This window comes from Rousettus aegyptiacus, unplaced genomic scaffold (genome assembly GCF_014176215.1).
Source record: "Rousettus aegyptiacus isolate mRouAeg1 unplaced genomic scaffold, mRouAeg1.p scaffold_m13_p_7, whole genome shotgun sequence".
NCBI classification, from domain to species: Eukaryota; Metazoa; Chordata; class Mammalia; order Chiroptera; family Pteropodidae; genus Rousettus; species Rousettus aegyptiacus.
Genome location: NW_023416310.1, coordinates 87705036 through 87723647, shown reverse-complemented (window position 1 = coordinate 87723647; position 18612 = coordinate 87705036). Strand labels below are relative to the sequence as shown.

At 41.8% G+C, this 18612-nt stretch overlaps 1 protein-coding gene across 3 annotated transcripts in view; it reads left to right on the top strand.

The window, feature by feature from the left end:
- The window catches only part of GRIA1 (glutamate ionotropic receptor AMPA type subunit 1), a 278498-nt gene that overhangs the window by 135836 nt on the left and 124050 nt on the right, over positions 1 to 18612 (top strand). For all 3 annotated transcript variants that reach the window (XM_016167002.2, XM_016167003.2, XM_036224243.1), the window contains exons 3-4: positions 12370 to 12609; positions 15166 to 15350. In XM_016167002.2, coding sequence (XP_016022488.1) covers positions 12370 to 12609; positions 15166 to 15350 — 425 coding nt within the window. The remainder of the gene's footprint in view (positions 1 to 12369; positions 12610 to 15165; positions 15351 to 18612) is intronic.

Sequence of the window (18612 nt, the reverse complement as noted above, 5' to 3'; positions counted from 1 at the left end):
AGGTGGCTTTTGCTAAAGAGTCTCGGTGGGAATTGTCTGGAAGGCCAGACCAGCGCTGAGCTGGACAGCATACTTTCATTCCTTAACTCTCCCATCCATAAAATAAGTAACAAAATGTGTGCTTTCAGAGGCAGATGACTATTAGAGTTAATTGAATCTCACTTCTTTTACAAATGAGGATGTGAATTCCAAAGACGGGAAACAATTTATCCAAGGTCATATAGAGAACCAGCAGCTCGTTTGGTCATTCATTCATTCATTCATTCATTTCCTTCAGCAAATGTGTTTCAGTGCCTCCTGTGTGCCCAGCAGTATGTTAGATGCTGGGACTATACTGGTAGATCAAATAGTCATGATTTCTGCCTTATTGGGGGAAACAAATTTATACAAATACAAAATTAAATGAGATAATTAAATACAGATAATTTAATGGAAATAAGCAAGGTACTGTAACAGAGAAAGGGTAGAAAGTATATTTTATATTTTCTTCTATATCCACCTCTGCATTTGGCTAGCGTTCAGCTCAGGAAGTCAGCCGAGAGCAGGGGTCAGAAGTGAATTCAGATATCAGAGGAAGTAGGATTTGGTTTCCAGTACTGTCATTTGGTTTTGAGATCTAGAAACTTCCGATTTGCATACACTTTTCACTCTTCATTTTTGTCGCTTCACCTCCTCAGTGGATTCGCCCTAGCTGGAAAATTAATTTCACTGATTTAGGGCACCCTCAGGCTGTCATCTGTAGGTCTCGGTAAAACCTTGCCTTCCTTGATTGACAGGTGCCAATCAAGTTGACAGGCATGCGTTGCACTGTAGGCTTGCCACTTGGCTTAGAAAAATCCATTTATATGTATGATTTTCATAGGAAAAGAATAGCAAATAAGAAACAATTTTTTTTTCTCCCACTCACCCAGGAAACAGAATTAAGATAGCCAAAGGGAGAATCCGGCTTCATTTCATGAATGATTTACCTAGTGTTCCTTGCAGTGATGGTTCATTCATGAACCAGCAGAAGTTGCTTTTTTGATGGATGGAGGGGGGTTTAGGCTGGTGGTTGGGTCTGAGACAGAGAAAGCTATGAGGCTGAGCTCTCCCACAACCCCCTTCCCTTTGCCTGTTGTCCTTGCTTTTAATAATTGTGTTCTGGCTGGTTAGTGTGCTAATTCCCAAAAGTCACACAGAAGGCAGAGCCAGGTAGAGATAGTCCTTGCCTGAGCAACTCAGTGAACCCCACCTCCTATCCCCAAATGAGGCTGAGTGAGCACTCACCCCAAAGCCTGGACTGTGGCCTTAATCTTGGCCCTGGAACCCACCTTAAGAATAAGCCCTGACCTCAGCCTCAATTCCAAGTCCTACCCTTGTCCAAACAGAGCCCTTCGTCCCAGCCCTTGAGCCAGCACTCCTGACTAAGCCTGCACATGAGCTGAGCCTTGGACTTAAAAGGACCACCACAATGTTGTGAATCCCTGGCACATATCCACTTTTTAAATAAACCTCGGAAAGGACCTGCCCTCACAGGGCTGGGGTCTCCCTTGCCGTCTTTAGCCAAAAGGCGGTCAGAGCAGCCTTTAGCCAAAAGGCGGTGTTGCAGCCTCCTCTAGTCCACAGTTGGCCAGTGTAAAGGAGAAGAAGAGTGGAACTCAGAACTGCACCACCCACTTGCCGTATTGCTGTCCTTACGTCAACCCTTAGTCTTTTGTGATCTTCAAGGTCCCACTGGTTCTTGTACAGAAGCCAGCAAGTCATGGCCTTTAGTCAAATTGGGACATTATCAGTTGACTTTGGCCCTTCTATGGTTCTTTTTGTCTTCCCTCCCCACATTGTGAATAACCAGAGTCACCGCAAAACCACAAGAAACGGAAGATGAGGGCTCACCCCTGTCTCCATCATTCCCCAGCTATATGACCCTTGGTCCTGCATTTGTACATGGTCTCAAGGGTGGTCATCCCTACCCTACCTGCCTTACTGGGTATTCACAAGAGAAAAGGGATGCGAAGGATTTGAAAAACATAGAATATACTGTGAGCTATTATTACTGCTCCCAAAATGTCAGCATTTCACTCTGCTTGCTATCCAATAGCAGAATAGCATAGAGTAGGAGTTGCAAACTACAACCCACAGGCTAAATCCAGCCCCAATGCCTGTTTCCATAAATAAGGTTTTATACTATAAATCCAGTTTCACACTCATTTGTTTATGTATTATCTTTGGCTGCTTTTGTGCTACAAAACCAATATTGACTAGTTGCAGCAGAGACCATATGGCCCACAAAGGCCAATATATTTACTATTTGGCCCTTTGCAGAAAAAAAAAATTTGCAGACACCTGACATAGAAACACCTTCGCACACCTGGCAATGGCTCTGAAGCTGGGATACCCGCGTTTGGATTCTGAATCTTCTACTTAATGGCTATGTGACCTTGGTCAAGTTTATTAGCCTCAGTTTTCTCTCTATAAAATGGGGATAATGACTCCATACTATTAAATTAGTAATAAATGTGTAATTCATGTAAAGCACTTAGGAGCTGGCACAGTAAGTGCTCAGTGTTGGCTGGCATTATTATCCAGGGAATGGAAGCTCTGGTTTGTGTTGATAGACTTTCAGGGGACAGAGTAGAATAGTTCAAGGCATAGGCCATGGAGTTAAGACAGGTCTGGATTTATATCCCAGCTCTGTCACTTACCACATGAATGACTTGTGGAAGATCAATTAACCTCCCTGAACTTTAGCTTCCTCTTGCATGAAAGAGAGGGTGGAAATTATTTGGTTGTTGTAAGCAGTAAATGATAAAGTGCATGTAAAGTGCCTAGAACAGGATTTGGCACATAGTAAACACTCGAGAGGTGACATAACTATAATAATAAACAACGAGAATAATAGTATTTTTCCCAAGTAGTGCCAGCCACCTAGAATAGATAGGTAGTGGAAAGTCTCCAGTATGTCAACATCAGGTGAGGCAGGAAGCTACCCCTGTGGCGAGCGATACCCTGGACATGAGGTTTTGCTATATTCCAAGCACATGTAAATTAAATAGACTTTGAAGTGGAGTTGGCCAGACAGCTGTCTATTAGGAGTCTTTTTTAAGCCAACAGGCCCACAAGACCAGGTATCTTTTTATTGCTAATGATCTTTGACTCTTTGATTATTCTTGGGTTAAGTGACAGGTCACTTAACTGCATGTGTACATAGTGATAAGCAGTTTTCTATGCAGGGTGAAATGTCCTTGTTTTAATCCATCCAATATCCTAAGTGTTGGGTTGCATAATGAGAAGAAACCTTTCTGCCTAGGGAGCACTGGCTAAAGAGACTGAGTGTTGTGAGTGGGATGCTTTAAGACTCCCTGGGTTTTGGATGCCAGCCTAAGAGCACAGCTGTCATTCTCTGTTGGCCTAAGGTAATGGGGAGTGACAGAGTTCAGCGGACAGAAAGAAGTACAGCAGGGGACAGGGCACATTGTATCCCCCAAGCTCATGGTGGCTAGATGGTCAAACTAATTTAGAAGACTGTGAAACAAGTAGCATCACCAAGCATTTATGTGTATCTCCTACCCAGCTCTATATGGAGTACTGCACATTGCATATACCAATAAAAATGATAGAGGCACTCTACCTTCAAGGAAGCTTACACCTCAATTGCAGGTGAAAAGATATAAACACACGAAAAGTTGCTTGATAATATAAATGAAAAATACAGAGTCCATCCAATTCAAGAAAAGCCTTGGAAGCAAGGTGAGGTCAATCATCAAGATAGTATCAATTTATTAATATTAAATGATTTTTATTTGTTCATTCACTAGTGTACCAAAAATATTGTGTAGTCGTCATGTGATTCCTTCTGAGGGTTGTAAAGAATAATATGAGCTTTATAAGGGCAGAGGTATCATCTGTGTCATTCCCCACTCAATTCTACAGTATCTAACTCACAGCAGACAGGCAAAGATGACTGAATTAAATATGGCTCTTTACTTAACCCCAGTGTTTAGATGTATGTGACATCTACAGAGCTCTCACATGGGATTGGACTTTGACTTATATTATGAAATATTAGCCAACAGAAAAGTAGTAGACATCTGTGGGTTCGATATGCTCAGCTTCTAACCCTCTACATTTAAAGCACCTTTATTATATGGCTTTTTTGGCTGCCATCTTAGTAAAATAATTATCTAATCTTAGTAAGATCGTTGGCTAGTTGCTCTGCCTTCTCTTGACCAAGGGGTGACCCATGTCCTGAGCTAGGCCAGTCCTGAGCTGTATGGAGCAGTTATTACAAATGGCTGGAGCAATGGTGACACTCTGAAGAGACTGTGAAATCCTGGCATCTGGATTCCCGGAGCTGCTGCAATTCCTGTCTTCTGTAAGGTCCATATTTTTTTTAGCTGAGGATCTCTCATAGCTTTCTAACAAGTTTCGCTTTGTCTTAAGTTAGGCTGCATTGCTTTCTGGTCTTGTACTCAAAAGAACTCAAAGAGACGTGGATTTATACCCCAGCTCTGTCACTTACCACATGAATGACTTGTGGAAGATTAATTGATCTCCTTGAACTTTAGCTTCCTCTTGCATTAAATAGGGAATATAAAACACGAGACAAGATAAAAATTGATGAGGCACCAATTTCCATGGGCACTTAATAGAAGAATAGAGACCTTTAGACTAAAGCTGGGAATAGGGAAGGATAAGAGGAGGTAACTTTTGAGCTGAATAGTTAAGAAACAAAAAGAGATTTGGAGAGGGAAAAGGCAGGAGGCGGTAGAGCTATGCAGTCCAGACAAGAGCATGAGTGAAGGTCCACAGCAAGCCTGGAAATATCGGAGGAACAGGAGCATCTACCCTTGAACTCAGTGAACTCGCTGACTGTCCCGCCGTTGTAGTCCTGTTACACCTAAGTCACAAGATGCTTCCTTTCCCGTTTTCCAAATTAATGAGTCAGCAACCTTCCCCTCCACTGAATCTCACCTCCATTGACTTGAACCATAGGATGTTAGGGCTGAAAGGTCTGATAAGGTCAGCTCATATGTTAGTGCCACAGAGAAGATCTCCCTGACCATCTTATCTATAGTAGCACTGCCGGTCACTCTCACATCATCCCTTTATTTTCTTTGTAACATTAACAGTATCCAAAATGATTTTGTTAGTTTGTATATCATCTCACTCCCCTCTCTAGAGCCTAGGTTCCATGATAGCAGGGACTTGTCTTGTTATGGAGTATTGTACTCTCTGGCACCACCTTGCTGCCCAGCACATACGACATGCTCAGTAAACATTTATTAGATGGATGGATAAGTAGATTGACAGAAGAAAGATGGAAAGAAGAATTAGAATATGACCATCTGTAGAACTATACATCCCCAAGGAGTAAAGAAGTTTTATTAGTGAGATTTCACCCAACCACCCCACCCCCTCAAAAAAAAAAAGTTGAGAAACAGTGATTTAGTGTAAGCTCAATTGTCCAGATGGGGAAAATGCAGCCTGGAGAGGGGAAGGGGTTTGTTCATGGCCCCAGATGTGCTTCTTTGCATTTACTTCTCCAAAACCATGCCAGGTACCTTAAGAGTTTTGGAGTAAAACTTACCATCTGTCAGCCTGTTTATCCTTCCTTCTACACCTGGTTTCATATGTTAGCCCACAAGACCCGTGAGCCCAGCCTTCGCCTAATTCTTAGCCTTATATATAGTATCACATCTTGTTGGCTTTCTGTGCCTGGTAATTAATACTCATGTTTTATAATAAGTAAGCAAATCTGAGCAGGGGAGGATGGTCCCTCTTCTGCATCTCCCTTTGCTTCCTATGTCCCAACTGGGCACCAGGGCCAGGGTGAAGAGACGCCCTGGGAAGATGAGTTGGGTCCAAAGCCAAAGCAAATTATAGCACCGACATGTGACACAGTGACTTGACGTCTCCAGGGCTGGCAAGGCCCTCAACAGTGGTCCCCACCCACTTCCAGTTCCATGCCCCGTCCTCTACCAGCCATACTGGCTTTTCTCGAGTTTCTCTAAGGTCCCTTCTCTCTCACCTCAACTGCCTTTGGATAAACTGGTCCGTCTACCTGGATATTACATAAGGTGCTTAGCACGAAGCCTGGCCTGTAGTAAGTGCTCCGTAAAAACTGCGATTGCAGTTCTGATCATTTATTCTATAGTTAATCCCCTTATTAGTCTCTCAAAATACCCTTTCTTTCCTTTGATGACAAATTTACTGAACTCCTGTGTAAGTCCTGTGAAGGCAGAAAACACATCTGTCTTGTATCATCAGTCTATTCCAATTTTCTGACAATGTTAGTTTCTGGTGCTCAATAAATATTTGTTGAATTTAACAAATTAATGATAAAGTTTTTTTCCTACTAAGTGACAAGGAAGCCCTAGACATGTGGATGGGGACAATTTATATCTATTAAATGGTAATTCATTTCACATCAGTATTAGATCTTGGATATAAGAGAGTATCAGGGGAGGGAGGGGCACTCTTATTGGCCCTCGAGTGACAGAAATAAAGCACATTTGATGTTATAGGTTAAACTCAGATCAAGAATGTCATTCCCATCAATAAGGATAGAATTATTCGAGGAGGGGGATGAGAATATAAAAGTCCTCTCACACACACCCCTACACACACTTTCTATCTTCCTCCCCAGATGAAGCTGTCCTGACTTCTCATTATCCACTCTTTACAACAAAGCTGCTACATTTCCAGGGACTTATGTCAGGAGCCAAGGAGAAATGCCTGTGTGAGAAGCCTTAAACGAAGTGACAGTAAAAAAGGAGTTGCTAATACCGCGCGTTGCCTCCCTGGGAGAGAGCTGTCAGGGCGAGTACCCAGGGCTGGGAGATTTATTGATACTAAGTGGATGGTGCCTTAACTAGGAATGATTATCAAAGCGGTCTGAGTGAACGGTGGATGGAACGGGACAGCCCGCACTGCGCGGTGCGTGGGCTTTCCTGCCCTCTCCAGTCGCTGCCCTTCCGCCTCCCCAAGAGGGAAGTCCTGCCCTTGTTTTTGACTCGCTCTGATTTGGGGACACGTTCTGCTACAGGATCTCTTGGAGGCGGGGACCTTGGAATCTGACACTCTGGCAGCGTTCCCTGAACACACTGTGTCTTTCTTCTCTCTGCCAGTCTTTGCTGTCACTATGCTTTCTACCTGGAATATTCTTTATGCACATGCAGCTGCATCGTACCCTCCTATCCTGGCTGATCCCTGCGTATCTTTCGCTTCCTAAGGAGTAGTAGATGCTGGATGTCGAGTGGTGGATGCATGAGCGGGTGGACAGGTGCAGGGACCAATAGAACAGCAGATGTGGCATGCATCGCTTCATGATTCCCAGGGACAGAGGGGACACATCGAGCACACCACACTGTTTTGCTTGGCTTTAATATCAGTACACCCTAATGCAGTAATGCCTCTTTATCTGGCATTAGGGGGAAACAGTGTGCTACATGAGAGGGCATTCTAGAAACAGAAGCTGACCTATGTGTACAGACTGCTTCCTTCCAACACTGTTGGGGGCGGGAGGGTGGCATATTGCAGAGGTTAAGAGTTCAGGCCCTGTGGTCAGACTGGTAGAGTTCAGGTTTTAGCTCCACCTTGCACTGGTCCTGGGCCTTACTTTTCCAATTTGTAACCTACCTCAGAGGACGAAAGGAGTTAATGCAAGGAAATGTTCTCGGCACCGAGTCTGGAACTTTGTAAGTGCTCCAATGTCAGCTCCCAGTTGTTACTCTCAGAGGCATTACATGCAGCCCTGCTATCTTAAACGGAAGGCACCACACATAGTCCAGCCTGCTCTGAGTCAACGCTCTGAGTGTCTGTGAGGAGACCAGCACACAGCGCAGTTCTAGTGCTGCTTTTGAAAGTTCCCATTTCTCCCCTTCTGTTGCCGCATCTGACAGTACAGTCCCTACCCCTAGTCCCCTTTCGCATTTGCCTCCTCTCATCTACTCTCCATCAGGCAGCTCACTCACCCAGCAGGTGAAAAATTGTATCTTAAATAAAACTCAAGACTCTAAATACACCTAGATTTAGTGCTAGGATTTTGTTACAATTGGATCCAAGGACTCAGAGTCTTTATCTGATTTCTGGGTTTGAAAAAGTACCCTGGAGGTTGCTCAAAGTTTGACTGGCAAATAACTTAAGTGTTGTCAATCAGTAAACATTTTTCAATTAATTACACTAGAATCTAGAATGTGGGATCCCGAAGAGACATTAAATATGATGGAGTCCAAACCATCTTTTTACAGATGGGAAAACTGAGGTCCAGCGAGAGTGTGGGATTTGCCCAAGGTCACTAACTATTGCGTTGTGATAAAATCGAAAAGAGAATCCTCCAGGTCTTCTCTGGCATCTAATCTAGTACTTTGTCTATAACACTGTGTTGTCTCTTTGGAGTGAATATCTATTATGACAGATCCAAAAAAATACCCTAGACCTTTCAATTATATTTTCCAACATTTAACCATTGACTGCATCCTCCCACAGGCCTTGGGCCTACAGAGTCTCGTGGATCTCTATCTCAATCTCTCTCTCTCTCTCTCTCTCTCTCTCTCTCTCTCTCTCTCTCTCTCTCTCTCTCTCTCTCTCTCGTGGCTGCTCAGGCTTAGCTGAAATGAGGAGCCAGGTGGAAGGTCAGACGCTGAGCAACTCTGGGGGCCAGCATCCACTCAAGTCTCAGTTTAAGGGAAGAGAGATTTGCCAAAGGGAAAAATAGGAAAACGATTTAAGGGGAAAAAAATCCTGACCTCTGATGTGTCCAAGAATTTGCTCATATCTACTTGCTCCTATTTCTTCCACCCCATCTCATCCTTCCCTCCTCTACTTCTAAACTTTTAGCCAAAAAATGCCAGCCGTGAGGGCCCCAGAGGCCCAACTAAAGGTGTGAAAACAAGTAGATGACATGAGGGACTAGATCTGGAACATAAGATTTATATCCCACGGGATATTATTTCATTGCAAGGAGAGGAGAAGAGATCCTAAAAATACTGTAGAGAGCATATTATAATATTTTAATAGGGTTTATGTGCTGTTCCCTGTATACATTTTACCCGGTAAGATGGATTGTGTTTTTTGCCAAATCTATAGTTAACATGGGGAGAATAATATACAATATATGCTTCCTGGTAAAGAAATCCATATTTACGAAAATCTTGATTCTGGCAATCATAATAGACATTCAATGACAGTGACTATTTTCTGTTGCAAGCAGATAGTAGCCTTATTAGGAGAAAAGAGTATGAGTTGTAAAGGATAAACAGCTACTTTAGAGGAGCAGGAAGTCCAGGATGACCCAACATTCATCTCTGTTTGGATCCAGCTCCTCTTCATCCCCTGCTGTGGGTCATGTGACCCTCTCATCAAGCATTCATCATTCATCCATTCAACAAATATTTATTAAGCTACTACCACAACCCAGGCACTATCCTGGCTTTGGGGTACAAACGAGACCCCTGTTTTTATGGCATTAACATTGACCCAAGAAGCCACAGGTATATACAAGTAAAGAAAATAATTTCGAATGAAAATTCAAACATGAGGAATAAGGATGATTTGTTTGAGATGTGTGAGGAGGGGGTGAGGAGAGGGTGGAGTCACTGTTTAGGAGAAGTGATGCAGGAAGGCCTGCCTGTTCTAGGAGGTGAGATCTGAGATACAACTGCTGAAAGTGAATGGCCCTTGCAGACATAAGGGAAGAGCACTGCACCACGGAGTCTCCAGGGCAGAAAGAGCTCAGAGCCCTGGAGAGCAGAGTGAAGGTGGTTTTGGCTAGAGCAGGGAGCAAGGTGTGGTGTAAGGGAGGAGGGGTCAGAAGGGCACATGACTCAGGGTCTGAGCCATAGTTGGATGTTTAGAGATTTTTTTTTTTTTCTGTGCGCAATGGGAAACCTCAAAACTTCTGAGAGATTTTGCACAAGGAAGGGAAACAATGAGTTTTGTTTAATTTAAAAGATCCCTCTGGCTTCTGGGTAGAGAATGGATTTCACTGCTGAAAATGAAATGCCATAAAGCCAGAGTCCCTGAGGACTACCTACAGATACCAGGAGGGCTATGGAGTGGGTTAAGAGCAAGCATTTCATGAACTTCTGGTCTCATACAGTGGACAGTTCATGGACTCAGCACCTTCATAGGTAGTGAATGCCCAGTGACTAAAAGTATGCGGGCAGATATTAATGATCACCTGCCAGGTTACCTGTTGATGGTATGCTGCTTTCAGTGGAAGTTGGACAGATAACTTGTGAGGTTTGAGGTTCATTTGTAACCTTTAAGAGATGATTGTCAAGCCCATTATCTCTACGGACTGACTGAGAACTGAGAGTCACAGCAAGCAACTGGGTATCAGTGATTAATTGCATTCTGTAGTGCAGCATGATCCAAAGTTTCTTCAATAGCAAGTTAAAAGTATTCACTGACAAAGGGTCCTGGGGACAAATATATTTGACAAAATCTGGGTGCAAGCTGAAGAGGATTCCTCACAATCTTTTATGTAGTTAGTGCTCAGTATGAACCTCCAAGATGAGGATAGTGTATGCGCCCTTTCCCAAACATATTTGACCAAAGAAGCCTGATCTTTTTTAAAGAGCACCTTGCAGGACTAAGTTGCATTTGTGCAAGGCTTATGGAGCATAATTGGATGCCCCATATACAAGGAAAGTGGGAGCATGGAAGCAGGTGATGTGGTAAAGAAAAGATGATTTAAGAACGTTAACTTTTCATCTTAAAAAAAACAAACAAACAATAATACTTAAGTCACAGGTTTGTGATGAGAACTAAATAACTTAATATATGTGAAATGATAAAAAATTATTCTAAAATACCATTAATGAGATGAGGATGACTTATCTGCCTCACCATCCACACTGGGAGGGTAATTTTCATGTTATTGGGATGGCAGTGGGTCTGGTCACCGGATTAGGGCAAAGGCTGTGAAACCTCATCCTGTATCATATATTAAAATAAACTTTAGCAATAGAATGGTGGTTAGCAGAGGGGAAAGAGGGTCAAATAGATAGTAATGGAAGGAAACTAGACTTTGAGTGGTGAGAACATGATAGGGTATACAGATGTCAAATTAGAATGTTGTACACCTGAAATGTATGTAATATTATTAACCAATGTTACCCTACTATATTTAATTTTTTAAAAAAGAAGAAATTAAAAAATCAGAACAGCCTTATATATTTGGTTAAAAAAATGAATTTGTACTATTAGTTCCCTGGGAAGAGCCTAACTTCTGGTCTCATACAGTGGACAGTTCATGGACTCAGCACCTTCATAGGTAGTGAATCAGTTCTTCAGCTTTATCAAACAACCTAAGGATAAATTTCTCGATTTCAGGACTGAGATCAGCATTTGTCTACTGGTCAACCCTGCCTTCCATGTTTGCTTATTCCTCATGGCTCTCAACTCTAGATTTAGCTCCACAGTCTTTTAATGTATAATGTTTACTTCACACTTGGAGTTTTTCTTATTTTCTAGCAAGCTTATTAAACATAAAGATTATGTTTATTTTAATAAATTCAACTTCTATTTCAAAAAAAAATCAAGTTTAACAGTTGACCGATGTGGAGTTTGGCCCCACGATCTTGGTCTTTTTAGCATTATACTCTAACTAGTAGTATGACAACCACAAACCAGGATAGGTAACTACATGGGATCTTAAAAAATAGTTCATACATGTGAGAATGTTCATACACCTAAGTTATTGCTATGGCTGTTACACTATGGGGCTTGAAAATTCATCTAATGGGATGTATACACACAAAATGAATATCAGCAAAAAATAAAAAAATGTACAGCAAAACCTAAAGATAGGGTTGTTTTCATAAACACGAATCAGCAGCTAGCTGGTGGACATCTTTCTTTTTGTAGCATCTTTTTTATGCTTTGCCTTAAAGTGATAGGTAGTGTCATAGAAAGATTATTAGATTGGGGTCAAGGTATCTGCCCAGTTCAGATATGTCCTAGCTGTGCTACACTGGACATGTTTGTTAAGTTTCTGAGCCTTGATTTTTTTCCTTTAAAAGATGACCCAGTCATCACTTTCCTACCACAACAAGGTTGTTATAGAGATAAAGTGAGAAAACATCTAAAAATACTTGGTATACATTTATAACTAAATAACATGACAACATCTGGCACAAAATTGGCACCTAATAAACATTGGATCAGATAGATAAATGAGTGGGTTGGACAGATGAATGGATGAGTGGGATGCACAGATAGTCAGAATGGATGGACAGTTGGATAAGTCGGTGGTTTAAACAGATGGATGGGTAGATTTGTTGGTTGGATGGGTAGGCTGAATAATGGATGAATTAGTTTTGGTGACATGTGACAGCTTGTTTGCAGGAACTTCTATCCATTAACCCTTCTCTTCTCCTCTTCCAGTCTGTTCCCAGTTCTCCAAAGGAGTCTATGCCATCTTTGGGTTTTATGAACGGAGGACCGTGAACATGTTGACCTCCTTCTGCGGGGCCCTCCATGTCTGCTTCATTACGCCGAGCTTTCCCGTTGACACATCCAACCAGTTTGTCCTTCAGCTGCGCCCCGAGTTGCAGGATGCCCTCATTAGTATCATCGACCATTACAAGTGGCAGAAATTCGTCTACATTTACGATGCTGACCGGGGTAAGCCAGGGAGTAGGGAAGGGAGACTATTGAAAAACGGAGAGAAAAATACCAGGAGGAAAAAAAACGATGCCTCCTTGCCTTCTTGAAAAGCTTGGGGAAATAATCCAGAAATGCTTTATGTCTATGGACTGATTTTTCTGTGGCTAATCTCTAACTCAGAGTGTGCAAACACATCCTTTAAGAGACTAATCCTCTTAACCCACCATGTCACTCTACAGCTCACCAAGCTTCCATGGTTCCTGAGTCCAGACTCAAAGCCCGAGGACCTCGGGTGAATGGCTCATGGCTCACAGTATGGTTGTTAAGAGCGTAATCTCTGGAGTCAAACAGGCTGGATTGAATTCTGTATTCTCTCCTCTCCAGCTGTTTGATTTGGAGCAATCTCTCTCTGCCTCAGTTTGAACATGTACGTAATGGGCATCGAATTCTCTATACTTTCATTTCCTCCTCTCTATAATGAAGATAAAACTAATCTCTATCTCATAAAGTTGCTGTGGGGATTGAATGAGATCATGACTAGAAAGTGCTGGTCAGTGCCTGAAACATAATAAGTGCTCAAAGTCCTCTTTATGTGTCAGCTGCTATCGTCATCATCACCACCATATTATCACCCCTCCCAGGCCTTTCTAATGCTGCCTCCATGTAAATTTTTGATTTTATATCACATTTTCCAAGTATTTTCTATACTTTTTTCTTTTTTGCATCTTTACTCATGCCGTTCCTGTTTTCTGGAATGCATTTCCCTTCGTAGATCTACATCTACAAATCCTTCCTCTCTTTTACAGCCTGCTCAGACACTACTTTCTCTAGTCCCTGATTTCTAATTGGGAACTCTGCTCTTTTCTCTAACTCCTGTGGTAGTTGTATTATACTGCCCTACCTTCCTTGTGTATGCTAAATAGTCCTATAAGAACTTAGCCATTATTTGTATAGATAGATAGATAGATAGATAGATAGATAGATAGATAGATAAATGGACCATGTAAGGTCTGAAAACTGAGGTGGAGGAGTTTTTCCATAAGCAAAAGGGAGGTTTTTTTTTTTAAAGGGTTGCCTGTAGGAAGGCTTTGAAGACTTTGAGTAGGAGAGTAGCTTGTGAAATGGTTTTAAAGGAAGAGTTAGGCAGGCATTATTCAGATGAGAAGGAGCCAACAGGAGAGACCAGAAGCACTCTATTTTTTTAGATTTTTCTCTTTCCTCTCCTTAGTTTGATGATTTTCCTTCTCAGACAGCAGCCATTGTGAGGATCACCTGCACAAGGGCTATTTCAGTACAGCTTTGTGACATAATGAAAGTTGAATCCTAGAAGTGGCAAAGCAAGAAAAATGTAACTTCAATTACAGTGGATCATCTATGGGGTCAGCAAAATCACCCACTCTCTTAAAAAGGCTTCATTCGCCTACCTCAGAACTCTGAGCCCCGAGCTCTGCCATTTACTAGTTGTGTGACCTTGGGCCAATGACTAAATCTCTCTGAGCTTCAAATTCTACATTTGTGAAATATGGATAATAATGGTAACTACCTCACAGGATTAAGTAAACTGGAGACAGAAAAGCTAGTAGAATAGTGCTAGACAACACAGTAAACTTTTAGTGCTATACTGAAACAACTTGTACTGAAAAAGCAACAAAGACAGGAAACCATAACAAAATAATCTATAGATGATTCCTGAGGCTAGGCACCCTGGTGGTTACTGATGGAGAGATCAGCTGTATTCCTGGGAGACAGAAACCATGTATGTACAAAAAGTTGATTAATAATGCAAGAGCAAAATAGCCATCTGAGGCAGGCCCCACCTCTCTCCCAAAGATACCCATGTCCTAATTTTTGAAACCGTGAACATATTATATTAAATGGCAAGAGGGATTAAGGTTATAAATGGAATTGAGTTTGTTAATCAACTGACTTTAAAATAGAGAGATTATCCTGGATTATTTATCTGGACCCAATGTAATCACATGAGTCCTTAAATATAGAAGTTGAAGGCAGAAGAGTCGGTGTCAGAGTGTGATGCGAAAAAGACTGGACCAGTTACTGCTGATTTTGAAGACGCAAGGTGACATAAACCAAGAAATGCCCACATCCTCGAGGTGCTGGAAAGGCATGAAAACTTTCTCCCCTAGAACCTCCAGAAAGCAACACATCTCTGCTGACACCTTGATTTTAGCCCAGGATGATTCATTTCAAACATCTGACCTCAAGAAGTGTAAGATGATAAATGTGTGTTGTTTTAAGCCACTAAATTTGTAGTAATTTCTTACAACAGCAGTAGGAAACTAATACACCATCTATGTCTCAAAGATGAAACAAAGCAGCATTGAGTAATGGGCTCCTTTATCATTTAGCTACAAAGTAGAAGACAGTAGTTGAATTCAGTACACATTGATTGAATACGTACTGTGTGAGAAGCAAAAGTATTAGGTGCTAAGATGTATTGACCATTCATGAATTTGATTGACAGTTTAGATATCACATTGGCACATTTAGTAAGCAGTTAGTAAATGCCTTTGTATCCTGATCGCCAATTCTTTGTCCTACTCACCCGACTTCCAGGTTTGTCCGTCCTGCAGAAAGTCCTGGACACAGCTGCTGAGAAGAACTGGCAGGTGACAGCGGTCAACATTTTGACAACCACAGAGGAGGGATACCGGATGCTCTTTCAGGACCTGGAGAAGAAAAAGGAGCGGCTAGTGGTGGTGGACTGTGAATCAGAACGCCTCAATGCTATCTTGGGCCAGGTAGTGAGCTCCGCAAAGCCTCTGGTGGCTGTGGGACATAGTTCAAGAGGGATTTGGGTGACCATTTGCCCTGGCTGTTACAATGAGACTTCTTGACTGTATGAGGCCAGATGCCTTCCTTCTCACATTCCGCGATTCATAAAATTTAACTCTGAAATTTTATGAAATAGCACCAACAATGGGAGCCTTGACATAGGGCTCCAAATTGTTCCCAGATCAGTTGACAAAAGACTTGCTTCCAGTGTTTCTCTTTATTGTTAAAAAGCAAATTACACTGTATCCTAGAATTTGGGGAGCACTACTCCATTAGGAACATGGCCTGTAGAGCCAGATTCCCACATTCAGGTCTGGATTCTGTAACTCACTGCTCTAGCATTTGGCATCTCTTTCATTTGGCCCACTGACCTGTTTTTAAGAGTCTTAGGAGGCGGCAGGACCCTCCCTTTCTACTGTTACCTTGAAACATTCATGTGTCTGAGAAATCAATTTACTGTACATTGTATGAAAGGGTACTATAACCTCAACAGTTTGTAGCCAAGCCTTGCTAAGCCGTGGCTCCTCCACTTCTCAGAACTAAAGTGTGTCCTCACCACAGAATTAGCAGGCCTTTCTGTGGATCACTCATCTTTTTAAATTGCATGTGTGTATGTGGATGAGCTAGCAAGGAAGTAGATTTTTGCAACCATTTTCGAACAGTGTTATCTAACTAAAGATGGTAGTTGTAGGTACTTGACAATATGACAAAGCTTGTTAATGGCCCTTCAGACCCCTGTGGCCTCCGCAGGGGATCTTAACACCCAGCTCAGCAATCACTTAGTGGTCTCGGCAGAAGAACAGGAGAGATTTTGAAAGTCAGGGATTCTCTAAGGCATTAACTCTGTGTTCCACTTTGCAATGTGTGAATCTGGCCTCCCCTCTCAGAAAGATAAAGCAGCAAAAACAGTTTCCATTGAGAAGGGAGTTCTCTGGACTGGAGTTAGGGGATCTGAATTCTTAAGTGAGGCAGTACAGGGTGATAGTTAAGAGCAGAGACCCAGAAGTCAGAGAGGCTGGGATTCAAACCCCAGCTCTAGGATTTACTAGCTCTGCATCGTTGGGCTGAGGTTTTAATCTTTGTATATCTCAGGTTCCTGATCTCTAAAATGGGTAGTAGTAGTATTAGTAGTAGTAGTAGTAGTAGCAGCTTCCTTCAAGGGGCTCCTGTGAGCATTAAAAGAATCTATACATGTAAAATAGTTAGAACAGAGCTTACCCAACAGAAAGCATTAGCCTATTTTTGCTATTCACAGTGCCAACTAGTACTGGCTTCTGGAATAACTCCCTCCAGTGTCCTCATCTGCAAAATAGTAATAAAGGCCCCTGTTCTAAAAAGCTAATAGAACGTTAGATGAGATGGAGGTGGAGAAAGTGCTGAATAATAATTAGGGATTCTTAATAGACTGATGACTTGTCCTATATTGTTCTTTAGTAGAGCTATCAGGCCATAACTACTATTTTCTGAGTGCTTGCCATATACCAGATGCTATGCCAAGCCCTTTCCATGCATAATCCTACTTCATCCTCATACCAACTCTATGAAACAGCTCCTATCAATTCCCTTATTTTGTAAGTGAAGAAACAAGGGGTTATACTTGCCCAAAGACTCACGACAAGCATATAAGAAAAACAGGAAGTCAAATGCAGCTTGGTCTTGCTACAGGGCCCAGCCTCTTAAAACTGCAATTTTTCAGGCTTGCTAAAGGACAAACTTGTATTTCATAAGAAACTGACTGTGTGGGTTATTTTAAATTGTAGCATATTAACTTTTTAAATTACTGGATTCTTCTATTCTGGAATATAAGACAAAGAGTTGAAAGGATCCTACAGACAATTTGATTTGCCATCTGCACTCATATTTTCCAGGCAGGATAAATGATGGTCAGACCAGGTGAATTGTTGGCCGTGGGTTCAGACAACTAGTTAGTGACAATGACGAGTCCAGAATTCACATCTACCAACTTGCAGTTTAACATCTTGGCATCATTCTAAACTCTCTAACACTCGGCAGTTGGGATCTTTTCAGTCTCATACAGTGCTCTACCTAAGGAGAGAAGCAGTGATTCACATTCCAAATCAAGAGTCAATTGCCTGTCTCTGTCTCCAGCCCCCAGACTAGAATATAAGCTCCAAGAGAGCTGGAATTTAGGGTTTTTTTTCTTCCCTGCTGTATCCACATTGTACTTTGAACAATGTGAAGCACTAGTAGGCATTCCATAAATGATTTCTGAGTGAATGGAAAGAACAGGGAATCAATGAAGATGCTAAGAAACCACCCGAATGTGAGAAGGATCTGGATATCTACAATATCCATTGATTGAATAGGATATTTTAAGCAAGAGAAAAGAACATATAGGAAAGCCCAGAGAGCATGTTAGGGCAGAGATTTACAGATGGCTTAGCATCCCAGTGGAGGATGCTGAGTGTCTTAACTGGGAGACAATGACAGGAAGAGGAACACATGATTGTGACTGTCCTTGGAAACCATTCTAAAGAGTTTAGGGTTTATTGTATAAACAGTGTAAAGGGAGTGAAGGTTTATGATCAGGGAACAGGGTTATTAGAATAGAATGCTTTATCAATATATAAGACACCAAATTATGCAGTACACTCATTAAGTTCAGAATGACTTAGAGATGAAAAAGATCTGGACCAAGCCATCCATCACATTACCCTGTTTTATTGTCTTCAGAGCACTTCTCACCTGATAAAATCTTTTGTTCATTTACCTATTTATATGTTTACCATCTGGCTCCCTACTAAAATGTCAACTCAGCTCAGTGAGAACATAGGGACCTTGCCTCACTCATTCATAGCATAGTGCTTGATATACCCATGTTCAATAAATATTTATCAATTTGACTAATTAATCATATAAGGCTTTACAGAGTAGTTGGGATTAGAGCTCAGCCATAAAGCTTATGAATAATCAGAGAGAAGAAAAACTGCATTCCTGACACAAAGATGTGAATTAGGGCCATCCAGCAGAAATGAGCTTTGAAGGAATGGGGTCAGTGAGGCAATGTGCCCCAAGCAAAATTGTGCATTGCCTGTATAATGACTCTCTCATTCTGTAACCCTATGTGTATTTCTCTCTTTATCTGTTTAGTCTGGGTCTCTTCATAGTAAACTGTGACCTCCAGGAGGACAAGTACCATACTTGTTTCACTTTCCACTAAATCCCCAGCACAGTGCTTGTACATAGTAAGCACTTTATAAATGTTTG